General features: G+C 34.5%; 1 protein-coding gene across 1 annotated transcript in view; it reads left to right on the top strand.

Moving 5' to 3' along the window:
• Nucleotides 1-1,856: 1,856 nt before the first annotated feature.
• DRC1 (DNA replication checkpoint protein Drc1) overlaps nt 1,857-22,722 on the top strand; it is a gene marked incomplete at both ends in the record, with an annotated part of 35,073 nt that continues 14,207 nt past the window's right edge. The window contains 10 exons of the mRNA XM_051219449.1: nt 1,857-1,868; nt 5,778-5,834; nt 5,943-6,017; nt 7,868-8,005; nt 11,069-11,155; nt 13,409-13,531; nt 15,229-15,428; nt 17,899-17,973; nt 19,955-20,101; nt 22,007-22,099. Of these exons, the coding sequence (XP_051065453.1) occupies nt 1,857-1,868; nt 5,778-5,834; nt 5,943-6,017; nt 7,868-8,005; nt 11,069-11,155; nt 13,409-13,531; nt 15,229-15,428; nt 17,899-17,973; nt 19,955-20,101; nt 22,007-22,099 (1,007 nt within the window). The remainder of the gene's footprint in view (nt 1,869-5,777; nt 5,835-5,942; nt 6,018-7,867; nt 8,006-11,068; nt 11,156-13,408; nt 13,532-15,228; nt 15,429-17,898; nt 17,974-19,954; nt 20,102-22,006; nt 22,100-22,722) is intronic.

Below are 22,722 nucleotides of genomic sequence, written 5' to 3'. Positions count from 1 at the left end.
GACATTACAATTGACCCGAACCAACATGTACTTATTAATATCAACGTTTTGTTGCACACGCAACCTTGATTTTGTGAACTACTGTCAGTGAGAAGCCCCACGACCTTGAACCCTAAACCATGCATTACAACTGTTCATCCCAAGCTTCACATTTCCTGAACCGGTTCACAAAACCTAGTTCTCCCTTGTAGTTTTAATGCCAGTTGGCACTACTGGATTTACCATGGGAGCGGATCACTCTACGAGATCGTAAATGGTAGAAATTACGCAGAACCTTCAGCTCGAATTTGCTCGGAAGAACTGTAGCGTGGTGTCGAGTTGAGGTTAACTATGAACACCGCTACCAAGAAACACGTGCCAAGTAAATCAGAAGGCGAATGTTGAACGTAACCAAAGAAATCCATAAAATCTCCGAGAAGTCAAATACCAGAAGGCAATTAATGGACCAAATCGAGATATGTATTTGCTGGCGATCTCGTGGTATCGAAAGGATACCGAGATCATGCCAGGATACAACCTTGGTTACAGAAGGTAACCGAATTCGCGCGAAGTTACAATCGAAGTGCGAGAATAAGAATGGAAGTACAATATAGCTGTCATTAGCACAGTCAAACAAAAGCACATTAAAACAAGCACTGGTACAAATGGTTATAATAATAATTGTTTTTATTAAACCAGTCGTGTTCTCGTGATAAATGTGGGTCACTACAGAACTAACAAACACCCAATTCCTATGGGCTGGCCAACTGGGTAGAAGGAAACAGACCTTGGTCACAGTAACATATCATTCTTGCCATGCACCTTCCAGAGATTCTTTAGCAAGATGGTATTAGCACGTTGCAACTACCCATGTCTGCAAACATTAGCAACTGTGTCAATGACGTGAGTTTGGGGTATTATGTTCGACAGTAGTAGTTTTATTCCCGAAGCTCACTCACTGTTCATTCCTCATATCCATACACAACCATTGACGTTCTTGATTTTTCAACGATAATCTCAACCGGAAGCTCACCACAAGTGTGAAACGACATAGTAATACAGCTTATGCTCTTTGCTGTTGTAGTAATTGCACATCAGTAAGTTTTACACCCCACAATGTACGTTTAGATACGCTCATTCATACTGCTGAATGCACAAATCCAAAAATATCTAAATAATTGAAAGTAGAGCAGTCGAGCGATCAGACTACTGTTCATTGCACATTAGCAAACAAATCAAGAAGTCGGTGTAAAATATCAAGTGGTTGATACAAACTCGTCGCAAACATACTTTCCACTGAATACATTGGACATTTGCTGTAACCATAGAAACTATTTCCGAGCTATTTCAAAACGATGGCCTTGAATGACCAAAATAAAAAGATTTACTTCAAAGAGAAAGAAATAAAAGATGTTGGACCCTCTGTAGATTCAGACGATATCGAACAAAGGATTGCCGCTCGACGCATAAGAATTCAAAACAGGTTGGAGCGCTTAAGGCAAGTTCATCATATATAATAATTTTTTTACGATGAAAATAGAGGCGACGTTCAATCTAATGAAACTAAGTCAAGCAAAAAAGAGATTGGGTTGGGGAGATCTCAGATCGATCTGAGTAGTAAAAGGATATCCAAACTTATTAGTGATGGAGACGCTTTTATAACTAACATTCGGGTTGCATGTGATGCACGTGAATACTTCCAAAGAACTGAGGACCATGAACTTAATCGTAACAGAATTCGCGTTTTGGAAGACGAAGCAACGAGAAGCCTAGAAGTATTCGATAAAGTATGACAGTTCTCTTCAGTAAAAGTAGCTTGGTATGTTTGAATATGTGCATTTAGGGACAAAATCAACTTATTTTTCCGTCTTAGTTATATGAATCCTGAGGTAATATGAATGGGTACAGCTATTGGTAGCTTTCAAAATAGGCTTTTAGGGGTAGGCTGTGAAACAATGCTTATTATGCGTTTTAGCCAGCTGAATACGCTCATGACAATCTTAACAGATAACAGGTGTTTTTTAGTGGGTTGATGTATTTTAAGTCCCCTTACTTTGTCTGGAAACAATAGTGTGTGTAGATACAGCAAAACGCTAGTTATGAAAAATCATAACTTAACTTCTAACCACATGAAATAAAAAATCCCTTATAGCCCAACTTTTGTTTTCCATTAGTAATGTATCATAATGATCTCTTGAGATTCAGATTTTCCTTGGTCACTAGAAGTGAAGTAACTCATACTTTAACGGGAAAAATTGGCACCATGGATTTAGGAATAAAGATTCAGATAAATTTTGAAATGAAAAGTAGTTAGTTGCGGACACTAACAGATCATGTTTCAAATGAGATAATGTGTTGCAAGCCTCTCTATATGTTTTTTCAGTCCCGTAGAGATATAAACTGGATAAACGTACAGTACTTCGACTCTAAATTCCAAGTTATTTGTTGCCTCAGATGAACTATAACTAGTTGGTTGTATATATCATTATTGTTGGTTCAGTAGCTTGGTAGATCTTGATCTCTGCCGTTAAACGGTCTACACCTAAGATGCAGCTTGGTAACTTTACTGGAAAATGCCTAAATTTTGAGCCTACCAGAATCGCTTCGGACTATTTGAATATTTTAACATGTGAGTACTTTTATCCAACTGGCTTCATGTTTAGAATTGTCTACGCGTGCATGAATTTAAAACCCCTGGATAAGTCATCGATGACTCTCTGAAGAGTTTCTGCGGCACTTCTTACACTGAAAAGTATACGCAAACATTCATATAGTCCTAAGGAAATGATAATAGACGTTGTAGGAATGTCACCTGCGGCCAGTTATGAGTTTTGACCAGATCGATTCCTGAGAAAACAGCTGTACCGCTCAAAGTAGCTGTCAAGTCGTGGACGTGTGGCCAGGGGTGAAAATCATGAGTAGTTTTTGTATTCGGTCACCGATAATCATCAATTCAAAGCTAGTCACCTCTGCTTTGTTTTCTAAGGGCCATGTTCAAAGGAGATGGCCATGAGCGGTTTGATGGCCGGATAATTCACATGTCTATCATATGCTAGAATTCGTTTTTAACCAATCTTAACTTTTCAGGAGCTAGTCAGCGCCCTTTCGAAAATACAGGCGGTTTTGTAGTCGTAATATAGTGAGTAACATTCTGGTTACACACGATAGTTAAAGGTACTCATCGAGTGTCTGATGGAAGTATAGATCTAATGTTAAACTGTGACCGGGAATAATCTGCAACCAGAAAATGAAGTTCCACAAACAGATAATTTAGTATTTCCATCCACCAACCTCCGTTTGCTTGGGTCGATGAGTAGATTACAGTGTTATAACAGGAACATCTGCCATATTGAAAATCCAGTGAATGGGTTTTTCGTAAACCCACGTTATGATAGACATATATTTTTACGTATGTGGCAAACCACTTTTATTATCAGAAATAGGTTTTGTGGGTATTATAGTAATTTAGTAGTTAAATTCACGAGTCGATTGAAGCTAGACCATCATGGAAGACCTGGAAGCACTGGAAGGCCGTTTTGTCCTAGTATGGGACTCCTCAACAGTGCGCATCCATAATCCCACCCCGTAAGATTCAAACCCAGGACCTATTAGTCTCGCGTCATCTGTAAGTTGAAGACCAGATCTTGTAGACGGTCATTAGTACCCGTGGGAAGAATGCATTCTTCCGCGCCAGTGTCTACGAAATGGTGAAATTCCGTCATCAAATCAGTAATGTGTGGCAGACGGATATTTTCACCGGCTACGGCTATCCTTAACTGATAGAAGGTTCAGGGTGGAGGAAACAGTAGGGTTTTCTCCAATTTTCGGAAGAATAATCATACTTGTTATGGTACCGACACCGATCGGGTTTATCTGTTTCTTGTGGTTTACAGACAGATCTTTTACGCAACAGGCTTGTTAATGGAGTTTTGGAACGTCCGAGATTATGATGAATAGTAAGAAAACGAGTGACAGTACCTTGGTGGGTCTTAAATGTCGTTTTATGTAGTTTGAGGTCTTTCTTTGACATAAAAAGCTCAATACTGAGGGTTCTGGTGATCTTCAAAGTTCTATAGGCAGATGCAGCCGGTTCACCCACGGCGCTATTTCGAAACGAGACAACCACCGCTCTCACCTGTTGGTGAAGCAGAGTTGTCCAAAGAGACCTTCGTTGAGAGCCCATTGATCAATGACTCCCACACACGCACCAAAATTTCTGTTGCTGAGCCGTATGGGAATTCGGTCTTATGGAAGAGCTGGTCATACCGTTGTCAACTTCTTAGGTCTTCCTGTTTAATTACAACCTTTTTTAGGATGACGCAAGGTTCGGAAACGTCGCTAGTAAACATATTAAGTGTAACATATCCATCAAAGTATAGCGACAGTGCTTTACTACTACTAATACTACTACTACTACTACTACTACGAGGAGTCGTGCACGTGGGTCTATCACACCATGCCTGTGAAAGTCAATTTCTGCGCAGCAGAAATTGACTTCGATATTATAAGATCATAATGGCTTGAGTCAAAAAGCTACAGGAGTAAGAGTCTTAATCTACAGGAGTTTGAGTGGCCATTTTCTCATTATGAGGATGAAATACATAAATGGGAGAAAAAAGTGAAGAATACAAAAATACCATCCTACGTAAAATGTGACATACCATATTAAAACAGGGAACAGACCCACAGTTTACCGTTCGGTGCATCAGACCACGTATGGCTCACTGCTAAAGATGCTACAGATATTCAGAATTTGACAACACTTTCGTCTGTAACACCTATACAATCAAAGGACTCCAACCCAGTTAGACCAAAAGCCATGAATAAATGTGTTCAGTAATATATTTGAAAGGTTGTTGACATTTTGAGAAGAGTTTAATCTAATCTGGCTAGTAGTTACAAGGGTGCGTAGCACGGCATACTTACTCGTGATCTGGTGCGGTTTCGTGACCGAGCGCCATCAGCTAGATGTGCCTAGTAAAACTGATGCGGTCAGCATCAAATGTCGGAGACTTATAGAACTACTTATTTCGGGGATTTATTTATCTTCACAAGTACTCTCAAAACTTCTCATAATTATTCACTAAATAAGTGAAATGTACTAGAGGGAGCCACTTTTTCACGAAATTAAAAGATTTATGTGAGACTAAAATATTACAAAAAATTTATTTCGTCATTGTTCAAGTTTATTCACTTGTACTGCTGAATCTGATGAAAGACTCAGTATACAGGTTGGGCTCGGTAACGACTGATCGTGTGTCGATCATAGATGACATTACGGAACATTGTTGAACAAACAGTTGAGTAGAAGTCATAGCTGTATATCAAGTTCCTTGATTATGAGAAAGCATTTCACAGCGTAGATAGGAGAACCTTATCGAACCTTCTTTGACAATGTGGTGTAACTGAGAACATCATCACCATCATACAGAATGCCTAGGATAGACTACACTTCAACGTCGTACATGGAGAGCAGTTTACAGGCGCATCCCAAGTAAGTAAAAAGGGCAGACCAAAGAATAGATGGGGCCTAGAATTGGAGGCGAACATCGAAAGAATGGGTAACACTTGCCAATAATTGGAAAAGACAACCCAAGACTGCGTAAGTTGAAAAATCCTGGTTGACTGCCTTTGCTCCACAAGGAGTAGCATTCGTAAGTAAGTAACTTATAAACGACCTGGGTATTTCTTCATAGATCACTAGATTGCTAAGACTTTTCGCACGGTACTTGTATCAGTCCACTTATTCTCACCATATACCAAATAGGTTTTGGATTTTTATCATTTTATTTGTGTAGATAACAGAACAATGGGAAAAGGCGCAGGAAAGTGAATTATTAGATGAAACAAAAGAGGTAAGATAAATAATTTCACCCTAAACAGATTGCAATAACTAGTATGGGAATGTTACACCAGGCTTTAACTTATTGTATAACTTCTATACTTTTTCTAAATATTTTTAGATATTAGACAAACAAAACACGTTGTGCAAGGACCTTATAGCTGAGAAAAATAAGCTGATTAATGAACTGAATTTAGTAAGTCGTAAATTTGTTTTAAAAATTAGTAGGAAATCGCGTACGGGACCAATAAACCAATTATGCCCGCAATATTTCGCATTTATGCAATATGAAAACATCGCCAAGATGAAAACCGAATGAGTTAGGATATTAAAACCTATATTGTTATAGATGATTTCAATTACTCATTTGTTGGGCATCTTGACTGAATTGTGATTAGTCTTTGCCGGCATATGTATGTAGTGTACGTATTACCCCTATGTGGCTATTTTTCATACCTTATTATCGAACAGATGGATTTGTAGTCAGCAAAGATGGATCACAATTCAGTCAAGATGATCAACAAATTTATAATTCAAGTCCTCACTAATAATTATATAAATATAATGTGTGGATCTAGTAACTTAGTGAAGAGTGTATTGGCCTTTGAAGATAAAGTTAATAGTTTCAAGCCCCAGTGCGGAAATTAACACTAGGATTCTTGCATAAGTCTGATATCGAATGAAACACGTACCCCGGGATTCGTATATTCTATGAAGGAATGCCTATGGTATTGAAAACTAAACATATACAGAATATATTTATAAGCGTTTATATTTACTTATTATTGGTATTAAAGGCTACAATCGGTCAGTTTCCATAGGTATGTGTAGGTTTTAAACGAATTTATTCGATATTGCAATTTAGTCATTAGTTCAAGAGCATGGAGTTAAAATGAGGTTTAAAAACGTAACAAAAACATGGAATAATACTAAACTAAATACAAATAAGGCCTATACAAGATATTCAATGTCAGTTGGTCGGATACCATCAGCAACAGCCTACTGTAACAGAGGACAAACCATCTTCCAACTGAAGAGGAAATTAAGAAGAGATGATGGGAGTGGATAGGGCAGACATTACGGAAATCATCAAACTGCATCACTAGGCACATCCTAAGTGGAATCCTGAAGGGAAACTCCAAAGAAGAAGTTCGAAGAACACACTGAGATGGGAATTGGAAGCAGACATGAAAAGGATGATTAGCACCTGGAAACAAATGGAAAGGATTACTCAGGACAGTGTTAGATGAATAATGCTGTTGGGTGGCATATGCTCCTCGATGAGGAGTAACAGGCGTAATTTAGTAATCAAATAAAACTTAGAGGGTAAAAAAGGAATGAGTACAAATGCAATATTTATTTCAAATAGTGTTATTTAAAGTCATCGACTATAGATTATAATGCAATCTAAAGTCCATTTTTGAAGTTTTTATCTTCAAACACAACTTTGTCAATATGATCAATTATTTTACAACGTTAGTTCAAGACAAAATGTTTACGACTTATGTCAAACATTATAATACATGTTTCGTGGAAATAGTTGTTGGTTTTCCCAATCAAATTGTTTAATAGTTGAAAGGAACTCTAACACCATAAGAAATAAATTTCGAATTTTTTGGAATCTTAACTTTTTCACTTCTTAAATCTTTTCTTTTTCAAATGAATCTATCATATCAGAGCGGGAGGTTTGTGGAGATTGTAGTTACTTTAATAGTTGAATTCATGAGTCGATCTGAGCTAGACTACTATTGAAAACCTGGACATTAACGCCGTTAGATGCTGTCTCAGTGGTCTAGAGGTTAAGTGCTCGAGGGCGAGACTGAAAGTCATGGGTCAAGTCCCGCATGGAGGATCGTGGATAAACCGTACTAAGGAGTCCCGTGCTAAAACGAAACGGCCTTCCAGAACTTCTTGGTTTTCAGTAGTGGTCTATCTTAGATCGATTCATGAATTCAACTATTAAAACATCCATCATATGTTTACTATCATCAAATTAAAAACATTGTTTTTTTATGTTTGACTTAAATGAAAATAAAAACAATACAGGAAATTAAAGCTAAAGATGATCATTATGTAAGAGAATTAAAGAAACGCACAGATGATATTGATTTATTAGCCGAACGAATGGAATCACAAATTAAAGCTATTCAAAGAACCTATCGGGAAGAACTAATTGCCATTGAAGTATGTAGCATTGTAATAATAACAATTATTATGCTTATTATTTTCATCAGCATTATTATGCAAAGTTCAGTCAAGGGATCTCATTTTTTTTAATGAGTTTATTATGAAGTTATACAATTGTGTATTATATATAAATTGTAGGAATCAATTTCGTGAGGACATATGAACAATGAATGAACATGATGACGTGACAGAGTCATTTCATAGTGTAAATTATAACAATAAAAGACTATGTGTATGTAAATAGAAAAATCCTGTAAAATTACTAAGTTAACAATGGATTATAATGTGAATAGAGTAAATTAATTAAAACGTATAACAAAGGTTAAATGAAGTGAAGTGATATCAGAAACAATTATGAATAAATTCATGAACGAGGGATATTTTCTGTGGTGAAATCAGTGAAATGAAAACAAAATAATAATAATAATAATAATAATAATAGAGTTGGATGGTGGCTAGCAACGGAATCTAGGGCAAACGTTTGTTTTGCATAAGAGTGTTCATCTGAATATACCTGCATCCCATAGTTAACGTTCACTCCACAATACGAACTCAGAACCATTTGCTTTAAACACCATCACATTATCCAATTAACCTCACAATTCATATAGTCACTGGCTTGTGCAGTTGTGTGAAGTTTAATTCGTTTCTATTGATGCTCTGAATCTTCTCATTGATGTTTCAGACTGCAATTGATCAGTCTCTTTTGGCATAATAATAACAATAATAGTTTAACACCATAATTTGGCAATAATAAGACGTACTTCATTTTTACACACAATTCACACTTCATTTTTTGAATATAAAAAGCATCTGATGTTTTAATGAGTTGAATACAAAGAAGTCTTTTATAAACAACCTTAATACCAACATTTCGAATAGTGGAGTGATTAGAAACGATTAAGTAATCAAGTATAGAACTCTTAATAGTTTTGCTTTCCCCTTTCTAGATCCACACAGTAATATGTTCTCATACCCAAGTTGAAAGCTAATTCACCTTGTTCTACAAAACCAGGTGAATTAATAGATACAAACAGAAGTTCTTGTTCATTTCCTCACTGAATTAATACCTACAATAAATTCATCGAAAAGAGATTCCTTCGCTGAAATTCATGTTTTTAATATTTATATATTATATATCTGTTTATTATTACGCGTTTGATTTATATTATTATTACTAATGGCTTCATTCAATATTATATTGTGATACAATATAGAATTCGCTCAACATACTCATTAACAATTTTAAATGTAAACTATCTAGAACAAGATATAGATAAGATATTTATTAACCAATACAAGATTACACTTTTTTCCAAAAGATAAGTCCTTCAGTTAGTCTGGTGTAATTTCAAATCAATTATACAGAGATAGTTATTACTTTTAATTAACGTATATAAGTGTTTTTATTTTCAAGCTGTTTTTTGAACATTGAGATGTAAAATGCTAGAAGGTGATTGACGGGAAATACTGTTTTACTTAGGCTTTGTCCTTGTTGGAGCTCATCAGCAAGGTACACCTTCAGTCTTGGAAGAATTGATATTCCATGGCATTGTCAATCAGTTTCACTGTCTGAGACCTTACCGCTTATTGTTGAATTTAGTTCAACTCAATAACCAGGGACTTTATTTTTTCTGTTTCTATTTAGTTAAGAAAGTATCTATTGTAGTTTAGATGTTTGAAATGAAACAATTAAGAGACCCTGACGTTTAAATTTCATGTTTGTTATCAACTTTAAGAAGAAAACATGTTTGCCCAGAAAGGACTGAGATTATTGTAATATTCTACTCCATAAATGCAAACAATTTCACTGACCTATTTAAACCATAATTGATGGTTTGGAAAATTAGGTTATAGACGAAAATTGATGAAAATTAGCTTAGTAATTAGCCATGGACAATACAAAATTTGACACAAATTTGTGACGGTACAAGTTGTAAAAATGTCATATTAGCATTGTGAGTTACAAATCAATTTGTTCTTTCTTTGAAATAATCGAATTTCATGAATCAAGTACTCTAGTGTTAGACCATTAGGTTGGTAAAACGATATTCCTATCTACTGTAAATCACTTCTATTATCTTATATAATCTTTTTCGGTTACCATTTTAATTTCATAGAGCGATTTATCAGTTCGATGTTAACTGCAATGTTTTGAATATTCACTCATTGAACCGTACCCAGAGCTTTTGATAATTTTTTCTTGTTCATCTATTATGTAATATTCTTTATATTTTCAATTCAAGTACAAATTTTACTGCATATTTATATGCTTTTCATTCGATATATCTACGAAATGGGTTACACTGGACATGTTCATGTTATGACCTTTTGATGTCTGACTTTTCTATCACACGACTTATCTACCAATCCGAGTACGACTTATACGAATTTTCACACTAGGCCAACCAATGACGTTCAACCGGTGTGGGCAGTTTAGCGTCCTTATTGGTCCTATGTCCTCCGAGCCCTTCCTCTTGAGTACAGAACACAACACCAGCTTCCGAATATGAATCGAATCGTTTATTTCAGGCATACTTGGTTTATATATCAATCAGGCAGACCGCAACGTACCATAAAATAGGAAATAATATTTGTACACAAATAAGCCAAAAAGTGGCTGTGAATGAGGGGGACAGTAATTCCAAAACTGAACATAGCTTAAGAACCGTAAATCGTACAATAATAAATTATAGGTCAAAATAAAGCTTATCATAAAAGGAATATAAATATACATAGTGTAATTGTTGAGTAGTTATACAATAAGAATATTTATAGAATAATAGTCCATAAATAGTCCTTGGAAGTTACCTGCAATTTAATCTTTACCGGATATAACAGTTCATAATAGACATTTCCGGATAATTACACTTTCATTATACAGTTGTCACCCATTTAATAAACAATGAAAAATATCAAAAGTGTGGGTTATGATATAGTTAATGAATATATATATCAGACACATTACAAATAATCTCAATCATTTATCAATATCTATTCACCTGAAGGTAACAACCCCCCCTTGTCTAATTAATCTTTTTTATATTTTCAACCTAATAGAATGCATTTTTAGATCAAAGAGAAAAATTAACTAGTGAACAAAATGCTGAATGGGGAATGTTGATGAATGAAATCAAACAGAAACAAGTAAACTACTATATATGAGAATATTTTGTGTGTGTGTGTGTGTGTATGAAGAAAAGTCGTTGATTGATACTGTTTTTAAAAAAACATATTAATGTTTAGTATAAAAGACCATTTTTAGTAAGATGTTTTAAATGGGAATAATTTTTTTTAAAGGAAATTAAATTTCAAAACTTTTTTCCCCTACACTATTGACCTGTACCCTTCTCTCACCAATTCAAAAGCAGCATTTTTACCGGCTCGGCCAATGAAATTCCTGTTATCAGACATACTTAAAGAGTGAGAATGAATCAATTACATGATACTTTTTATTGAGTTCATGAACCGATCAGTGTTAGACTACCATCGAAAACCCGTTTCGTTCTAGTACGGGATTCCTCGGTAGTGTGCATCTACGATCTCTCCTCAAAGGGACTCGAACCCAGGACTTTTAGTCCCGTGTGCGAACTCTTGACCTCTAGACCATTGAACCGGCATCCGACGGGTTAATGTCCAACTTTAAACAATCCACGATATTGTGCTCTCATCCTCCATTGTCTTTGGTAGATAATTGCCTCACACCTAACACGGTTGAACTTCACTGGTGACGGTTTCTCACTACAACTCTGAGAATTACGTTTTGAGGCTAGTCACTAGTAAGCACATGACATTTATCAGTATAGGGTTGTGGAGATTGTTGAGTTTTAATTGATTTCATGGACCGATCATGATAATTTTCTAAAAAGGAAAAATGGTAGGCATTTATAGTTCTTATTCTCCTACACCCCCCCTTCCGCATGAAATCTGTCAGCTATTTTTAATCATGATATAACTTTTATAAAATGCAGTAAGTTTTGACGTGTACTAATATATGCTGTTATCATTACTTATAAACTGTTTGTCACTCCTTAAGCGCCATTTCACATAGCTGATACATAGAGATGTTCGGACGTAATTTATCAAGCTCATGGTAGCACACTTATCATTAAAAACAATATTGACGATTATTGCATAACATTATTATGAAAAGTGGAGGGATTTGAACATACAGTTTAATAAATCAAATATTTTATACTTCATATAAAAACGATCTGAAAGATTACAGTAAGGTTGAGATCTCTGAGCTACATAGTATGCGTAAGGCCAATAAAAACCGGCCTGGTGATAAGTGGTCATGAGTGGCCAAGAAATGGCTCACATCTCTAAGAAACGAGACATGCACCATTGGCGGTTCAAGTTTGTGAGGGTTATATATATATATATATATATATATATATATATATATATATATGAATGCCGACTGAATTTAGTCAGTAAACTTCCTTCTTATTCAAGTAGCCGATTGGGTTCATGTTTGGAAAGATCGTGTATCAATATCGAAATCGGACACTGCACGTCACAAAAGTTAATTTACATGTAAAGTTTTCACTGTCCTTCTAGACAACAATATCAACATGGGTTTTGTAGAATTTAAATTTAACAAATGAAAACATAAGTACAGCAAAAAAATCATCAGAAACGAATAATACTATCTGTACACCAATCTTTATATCAATAAAATTGGAACCAATTTTACCTTGGTTTAATGTAGGTACCAACAGTCTTTTTTAATATACATAAAAGAAAGCTAAGAATTTAACAGATCTATAGATGATTTCACCTTAGACCAATTTGATGCAACATTTCGAAATGGTTATTCTTATTAAGATTAATCCTATGACCATCTTCGTATTAAGTATTTGGTACAAGACATGGATCATAAGCAATATAGAATCTGCTGCAGGTATGTATCGCTTCAAACTCCCACACCATATCAACACAGAAAAATGAGAATATCAAGATAAGTTACAGAGTAGTACAAGTAATGGAAGTATCAGTTATAGTAGAAAAGATTATGATTATACGATATGACTTAAAAAGAAGGAGTTTGCAAAATGGAATGCATGGATGTTTTAGGGCAGAGTAAATACACCTACGTCATTCAAACCTAGTTTGACCCATATCACTGAACATCTCCAACCATTGGTTATGATAATCACATGGATCGCAACCAGGTAGTCTGCACCTACCAGCATGTCTCAATTCAATGCTTAATGACTCCATGGACTGATGCTCCATCTCCATTTAGTAACTCATTGGCTTTCTTACAGTCTACTCCTACACCAGACAACATCGCGTATCGAGGTAATCAGTTTGTTTCAATTTATAGTGTCTATTAGACTGGTGTATTTATTCTATTCCCATTGATTAATTTTCTTTTTTATATGACTCTCATAGACTAATTATTTAAAACAACGTGAAGATCAGGCTATTGAATATGAGAAAGAACTTTATGATCTACGCACTAAATATTCAGAAGAGTACAATGCACTGAAAATATCATTAGGCGCTGAAGTCGAGGTAAGTCAGTAAATTAATCATGATAATGAGGAAATTATGATCTTTTACATCTCGCAAATATATTAGACTAGATTTATATACTTCTGTGATATATTATGGGAAGACGGATTAGTAGGTGAGAAAAGTAATCAGCATTCACAACGATTATGTTATGAATGTAAATGATAATCTAAAAAGGTTATTTCAATGTATTCTACTTGACAATTAATAGAACGTTAACTGAATTCAACCAATGATTCTGTTAAGTAGACAGCACAAGTAATATAGAGGGTTTCATCGTTTGCGTTACGGACTACTTTTAGATAAACAACTTTGCGAACCATAAATCACTGAACACCTTTTCATTCTTAAAACGGTACTTAATAACAACATGCATCGATTGCTCTATCGGGGATCGAACCCAGGACTTTTACGTCTGCCAGTCAGCGCTTAACTTTCAGGCTATTAGTTTGTTATTCAATAGTTTATATATTCGGGGGTTACCTGTTGAAATCAGTCACTGATGAGCATACATGATTAGCACGGGATAAATGTCAACTGATTACTAAATTCAATGATTGCTTAATTAACATCAATCGTGACATCAACTAAAGGATGACAATTGTTTGATGTATTTTTGTAAATTTTCGTTCAGTATTACAGATATTACATGATCAAACTTGTTATTATTGTTATATACTTTTTGATCGGTGATTTAAAATAGTTTTGCACATGTTACCATATTGACTATTTGTATTCTTGTACTCTGATATTGCAATTTTTACCATAGTATAATGTCATAATGTATTGTTGACTAATAGAAATGCGATTTTTCAGTGCATTTTCATCTTCACATAATTCAATTGGAGTCATAAAATCACAGTCTTATTGGTTGATTCTGAAAGAAACTTAAAAACATCTTTACACATACTGGTACAGTTTATACTGACATTATTGTTTGAAACGGCTCTAAAATTTCTGTGTTCTTATTTATCTTCTCAAGTGTAGAGTTAGTTTAAACTTGGCAACCTATTTTTATTTAACTGTTAACTGATGAAAGCTGCCATTATCTTGTAAGTAGGACTGTTACCTTAAGTTATTTCTTTTTTCGACATGACTGAGTGAACATCGAGCAACAAAATCATTCATCTAAGAATACAAAATTTATCTGATGTAATTTAACAAATAATAAAAACCGAATTATGGATCATGAATGAGAAAATATATACGTTCATGGTGTTATTCATTATCAACCTCTCTGTGAAGGGAAGACAGGGGATGTTTCTTTTTATATGGAAGCTCTGAATAGTTTTTTCTGAGGGGGGATAGTGAACTTTGTGCGTTACCGAATATGTGTAAGTCTGATAAGTAATTACTGTATAACACCAATCTACTTGAACATTCAACACACATCACTTTCAATCATCTTCCCTACTAATCGGACACAGATTCTTTTTGTTTTATTATGTTCTTACAATCCAGATAAGTCATTATGAGGTAAAACTGAAACTAATTAGACACAATAGAAAACGAAACGACCTAGATGAAGGAAATTATTTACAAACTCGATTATTGTATTACTTAAATGTAATCAATCAGTCACTTAGTTTGTGAAGATGAAATGTTTTGTATATAAATAGGACTTTATGTAATTCATTCAATATACTATTCAACTTTAGTATACACTCTTTGTTTTTTGTTGTTGTTGTGGAATTTAGACATTTGAAAGTCATTTACAAAAATTAAAATCTACATATCAATTGAATTTAGAAAAATTAGATTATAATTATCAAGTTTTAAAACGACGTGATGAAGAGAATACAGTGCTTAAATCAAATCAAAAGAGAAGAATTACACGTCTACAAGATACATTGAATAATTTACGTATAAAATCAACTAAACAAGAACAACAATACAAGTGAGTAGTATGTGTTTCTTTGGTGGGAGTATTAATTCAATTGAGACTGTTGACAATTTACAGTTATATTTTGTGATTTATATCTGCGTTTTGACTAAGTCATACTGTTATAACTCTCTCTTATTACAACCTAGCTATTCCTATTGCTTAGTATTCTCGGACATCAATTCACTCAACAAGTCCCGAAATCAGAACACGATTGAACAGGAAAGAGATAATATTCCAGATAACAAGGTTAGATGGAAGTAAGAAGCACAATAGGGAAAACGTTAGTATATTTATAGTTTTTACATGAAAAGATTCTAGAGTGTACTCCAAGTATCGACTAACACTGACTGTATAAGAATTAGCCAATCAGCGTGCGCCAACGCGATCGTGCATGGAGCATGCTTTAATCCAATCTATGTACCGCTAACACATAAATATTTATTTTCTATCTTGTAAATAAAAATTTTACGAAAAGAGTGTATTTAATGGTGTTGAATTCTTCAAGCTTGTTGGCTTAATTAAAATACTTTCATTGTTGTCCTGATTGGTAGAATTATTAAGGATTTATTACTTAAATCTTAAAGTATTCAACATCATGGAATAAAACTTACATATATAATAGTCTGGTGTATGCTACTTATATATATCGACAAACATAAGTTGTATACAACTCCACTCAGAAATGGAATATCTGGCAGTAGATGGTTGGGAAGATCGAATTGAAGAGAACGGAAGCAGAGGGTATTTGTTCTGGTAATGAAGGAACGATGAAGTTTGAAACAATTGATGGAGGATTTACAAATGAAGTATTGAATGTATAGTTTTAACATTTGATGAAAAAAACTCTAATTTTCTATTAAAACACAGTTGGTTTTCCCCACATGTGTTCTCATTCATTAAAATGGTAAATGGGTGATAAAATAATGTTTGATGAAAGGTTGTCTATTCAAACAAATAAAAGTTGAATTTAAAGCTTCATCTCACTATATGAAAGTCGCTCATTTATTGCAATATATCACTCAATCAATGTCTAACGTTATCTCTGTTTTAGACTTCGAACTTGCTTTTAATTTGAAATGAATTATCCTCTTTTGTCTCAAATAAAACTTGAGTAATATTAATTACTAGACCATCACTGTTCACTTGTACAGTGATTTTCCTTCACGAAATTTAATCTGCTTCATATCGTTTTGTTAGCGTGTTTTGTAGTTTTTAGTAGCATACAACTTACATGTAAGTAGTATATACATATAAATACAATTATTGTAACTACAGTTTCCTGACTACAGTGCAAAGTCGTGCAGAGAGGACAGCTGACAGACGCATTCCAAGTGAGAACCGGAGTCAGACAAGGCTGACTGCTATCATCCTTTCTCTTTCTTCTGGTGGTTAACTGGATCACGAGGACCTCCACATCTGGGGGGAGGCACGGAATACAATGGACAGCTTACACGCAACTAGACGGTTTGGACTTCACAGATAACCTAGCTATTCTATTCCATGCACACGAACAAATGCAGACGAAGACAACTAGTGTAGCAAAAGCCTCTACATAAATAGACCTCAACATACACAAAGAAAAAAGAAAGATCCCCAAATGCAACACAGAGAACACCAACCTAATCACTCTTGATGGAGAAACTCTGGAAAAGGTGGAATCCTTCACGTGCCTGGGAAGCATCATCGATGAACAAGAAGGATCTTGTTTAGACGTAAAGGGTAGGGTTGGCAAATTAAGGACAGCATTATTACAATTGAAGGACATATGGAAATCAAAACAACTGTCAACCAGTATCAAAGTGAGAATCTTCAATACGAACAGAGCTGAGACGTGCAGAACTACCACAACTATCATCAAAATGGCACAAGTATTTATAAACAATTTTCTACGCAATATACTCAATTTTCGTTAGTCGAATACCATCAGCAACAGCCTGCTATGGGAGAGGACAAACTAGCTTCCAGCTGAGTAGGAAATTAAGAAGAGATGATGGAAGTCGATAGGACATACATTACGGAAATCACCAAGCTTTATCTTTAGGCATACCCCAAATAAAAGTCCTGAAGGGAAACGCTAAAGAGAAAGGTCGAAGAACACACTGCGATGAGAATCGGAAGCAGACATTAGAAGAATGAATAGCATCTGAAAACATATGGAAAGGATTACTAAGGACAGAGTTGTATGGAGAATGCTGGTGGCTTATGCTCCTCGAAGAGGAGTAACAGGCGTAAATAAGCTTCTTATTATATTATGAATCGATATTTCAACCCAATCATACTGACAAGATACATGAAATATCTCATAAAGTTGTCTAAATAATAAAACATTCTACAAAAAGACAAATTACTCTTTATAGAGTGGATGCTTTTTTTCACGTAACATGGAGCTCATTATATTGTTACACAAAATAGTTAATATTATCACATGGGAAATAATTCTGATTCTCCCCATTGTTATTATTATTATCCTGTTTTCTTTTAGAGTAGAAAATGAACAGTTATCTGAAGATTATAAAAGAAGAATGGAAAATTATAGTGATTTACAAAAGAAATCAAAGTACGATTCTGTGTATAGTACAACTGCCTCATTTTTTATTTAGCCCTTAAATGAGAAAACTAGAAAACAAATTGTGTTTATCATAAACTGATTAAAGACATTAAGACTACAAATGAGAATTGGGTGTAATGTGTAAAATCTGTTTTGTTATTGGTTTCAAATTATCTAGTAGGATTACATTTATGACTCTATGTAGTTTCTGTTAAACATATCCTGTTCATGTAAATGATATACCTAAATTGCCAATCAATCATCATAGATTCTTTCAAAGTATTGATTGTGTGTGGTAGAAGCTTTGAAGTGGATAAATATAGAGTAATAAGTAGAGACATTGAATAAACTGATCAGGACCTTAGGCTTCATCGACTGAGATTGTTGACAGATGTGCTACACACTCATCTTTATCACCCATCTCTATGTACACTGAAGGCTAGTGTAGAAATATATTTGCAAAAAGATGAAGGCGATTAGATCAAGACATGATAATAGTCCATAAAGTTATCGATTGGTGGTTGAACCTTATGGCATGATGTGAAATTCATGGTTGGAGTATATCGGTTAATCATAATTTATGTTTAGTTATGATACAGTAATATCTCACTTCATTCCATTGTATCATGGGTTGAATTTTTGAATTTCTGTTAACATCGCCATAGTTGATTGACTAGAGATGTCGTCATCTTATCAAAACCTGTTACCCCCAACGAGTTAGGGCATATCATTCAAGGTGTACAGTCATTGATCATAGTTACTGAGGGGATCCAAGTTTGGATGTTTGTATTTACTGGTGTAGCTCAGACGAATTTTTAATTATCTTATGACTTGATTCGAACCTTCCGTTTGTCTGTAAGTATCAATCCCAAGGTTGGACTTGATATCTCAAATAAATTGAGCATTGGGTAGAAAATAAATAATAAATATATTTTTGGGATATCACAAAAACATAGTTATTATTAACCTCCGTTTGTATGTTGTTTGCTTGATTTTAATATGGTTTTATTCTAGCCAATACTGAACATTAGGATAAGGGGTTTTTGAGTACGTGTAATCAGTATTCTAAGCACACCAGTGGATAGAGGTCCACAACATGATTCTACTTAGTAATGTGCTCCTTACCTCAGCATTAGTCACTCAGTGGTTCCACTATGATTAACTTATTCTGTGAAGACATCTACTATCAAATACTAGTAACCTGTATATATCCCTCATTTTCAAAAATCATGAATTAAGACAAAACGAAGTTTTAAACAGTAAGCTCTCTTCTTGGTACGAAGACGGGTGTCTCGCCACAAATGATATGAGTTAGGGAAATGCAAACATAATTGTTGATACGCACGCTATATTTATGTTAAACCGATCACCGTTCTTATCATATATACTTAAAACATTATCATATATAATTTTAATTAGTATAGAGGGGATTTGTGGAGATTGTAAAACTTTCGTAGTTTATGTCACGAACGAACCTTAGTTAGACCACTACTGAAAAACCTGAAAGCACTGAATAGTTGTTTTGTTCTAATATGTGATTCTTCAACAGTGAGCACACAAAATCTAACCGCAGAGAGTTAAACCCATGTCTTAAGCGCTAACGCTTAACCTCTAGACTATTGAGCCGGAACCCAATGGTGTACAATGAATGTAGACGCGTGAGATTAAAAGTCCTGGATTGCTTTACAAATGCAATGTGATAGACGCACACTGCTGATATGTCCCATATTAGGATAAAACTGTTGTCCAGTGCTTCCAGGTTCTCAATAATGATCTAGCTATGGTTAGTTCTAGATTTAAACTACGAAGATGAACAGTTCTGTCGTCAATATGATTTCTAATAAAAGTCAGATAACATGATCATTTTATATTCTTTTTTTTCATTAATTAAAATATAAATAACAATTTGTTTAATTAAGACAACAAACAATTTTAATGAGTTATTCAAATCTCGTATTTACTATTTTTTTAAAAACACACCTTAATTAAGATTGTTAATAGAAAGTGTACAACGAAATTTTCATGATATTTGGATAATGAATGAAGAGAATTTGAAACAATTAGGTAATCGTCTTTTGGAAGCACATCGAATTATTACTGAACAACAACTTGGCTTAACATGGAATCCACCAGATATGTAAATATTTCTTTTTTTCATTTACTGAAAACAAAATTGCAGTTTATAAAAGTTTTTCTTCTTTATTTGACATTTTCACCGGATATTTAAATAGATTTATTTATTTTAACACATAGATATTGGTACAAGGAGGCACCAAATACATATGCGTCACACAAATCTCATTTGATATGTGTGTGGACTGTAATACTGCCCAGGTGCCCAAACCGAAGCAGGTAGTTTTCTTAGGGGGCCACCACCAGGAGCCTTCGGCCTGAAGGGCTGATCCACAAGGCAGTGGAGCATCATAAAGAGATGTAGTCCCATGATAGCCTGTGGCCAACGACTGGTTCATACACCATTTGTTCCCTCAGGATACTGGAGTCCATGTGCACGATTGGTTTGAAATGAGGGTTTTCCAACTCCCCTAGGTGAACTCTCCATGTCCACCAACCCCGTTAAACCTGGTGCCGGACATCCGATTTCCGTCCTCTCAATTTCGTAAACAACACCCCCGCCACGAGAAGTCAGTGAGTAGGACTTCCCTTGCAGAGGCTATATACGCGAGGCCATGTTAGAGCATTTCGAGAGTGAGAGCGGACTCTCCCCACTCTCTGCCGTACCAGGGCATTTGGAGGCAGCTCGGCTAGCTCAATCGGTGGAGCATTTAAACAGAACCGAAACTACTATTCATCAGTGCTTTCATTGATTAACAATTTTTACATTCAATGGTATTATTTTTTAAGGTCAGTAAGTAAGTAAACATGATCATTTCGTACGATTGTTATAAAGATATAGTTCTGGCATCAGAGACAATAACTGATTGACACTTGATTTGTTACATAACTATCAATAATTAGCTTCAAAATTAATTTTGTGAGGTGGAAAGTCGTAAACATTGGAGGTGTATACAAGTCGCGAATGAGGCCATTGACTGAATAGTGGCATTATGTAGGGATCACTTTACATCACAGATTGATCAAAATAATAACAAATGATGCAGTTAACTTAGGCTTAGTAGTTTAAACATTTCGTACTCTCAGTGAGACTTGAATGTACTAGGCTTCGGTGTTTAAATAGGCTTAAGTCACAATCTACTTAGTGCAGTTTGGGAGGCCTGGTAATATTACTAAAAACTTCTACATATCAAAAGTAAATTATGGTCCAAATTGAGTGCAGGAATGTGCACTTAATTAGTAAGTTGTATCTTTTATCGTAACCGTAGTTTTGATTGAACTTTAACATCAAAGATGCTTCGCTAATAATAATTCAACACGAAAACGTAAGTCGGTATCATTAACATAGGAGCCATTATACCAGAATTCTTAATGAAATATGAAGTTCTTAGTCCCATTTGCAGTTCGAGATGATGGTGAATATTTACAATTTATTGTAGAATATTTTTGTGCTCTTGTTGAGTAGTTTAGTCATGAAACTCTCGTTCTACTCATTGACTAGTTTGAGTTGATGATGTTGTTTAGAAGTAACACAATGAAAACGTCGTAGCTTAACTATTAGGCTCAAAAAACACATTACTAAATCTGATGATAACAGAATCTCTGCAATGTCTGAAGATCTTGAATTTGGTTAACAATTGGCTTCGTAAATGAATACTACCAAGAAATTATATACCACGACGAAAGCAGTTATACAATGCTTTCTTGTTTTGAACACTTGTGATCTTACAATAGGTCTGCGAGACGTAAACTATCTTCAAATTGAATAATCTCCATAGATTCTTCATGTTAATCAAAATTATCTTCATTTTAAGACTTTTACGAGTATCTGTTTACCGAAATCCCATAAATGAATATATCATAGTTGTAAATAAAAATAACTAAGAAAATGAATATGTTCATAATCAGTAACTACTATTGATGATCTCCAGTGACATATATATGGTACATTTCATTGTTTTTTTTCTAGAACATTCATGGAAAATGTAGGTCCAGTGAAACAGATCACCAGTATACCTCCAGCTATAATTGCAATGGAATTAGCCTTACAATCTGACAAGAAGTAAATTGAAAATTTATTCTTCTATCCCATTTAGAACTTGTATTCAATTAAGCATAAAACTTACACTATTGATAATTGATATTTATAAAATCTATGTAACATTGAGTTTAGACCAATAGTGATTTTCTTTGTCTAACTTTATGATGAATCAGTGATTAGTTGATATTTTATGTTTGAAATATTTCAGTTTGATCATTTCATAACATTAGTATACACTGGAATTTAATAGTTTTAAACTCAGACAAAGTACAGATGTATAGATTGTCTATTGAAAACTCATTAATAGCTCATCTTGCTAATAATCACCAATACTTTAGTAGTCAACCAATCAGTCAGTCAGTCATAAGCGCAACATAAAACGTGTCATTTTATACATCGGTTGTCACAACACCACATTACACTGAAATACTAGAGTAGTACAAATAGTTACGGTAATAGGAAGCATTGAAGATGGATAATCACAATGAAAAGAGAATATGAAGTCACAAAGTGGAAAAGTATCAGATAACTTTAAAGCCAATGATTTAATGGAAGATTAAATGTTTCATAATCTTATATGAGGCGAATATTTAGTCGGTACATCTAAATCTGGGTCTAAAATCAATCTGATTTTCTCGGATTCA

Source organism: Schistosoma haematobium, chromosome 6 (genome assembly GCF_000699445.3).
Source record: "Schistosoma haematobium chromosome 6, whole genome shotgun sequence".
Lineage (NCBI taxonomy): Eukaryota > Metazoa > Platyhelminthes > Trematoda > Strigeidida > Schistosomatidae > Schistosoma > Schistosoma haematobium.
Note: the sequence above shows the minus strand (reverse complement) of the source record. Positions and strands in the feature narration are given on the sequence as shown.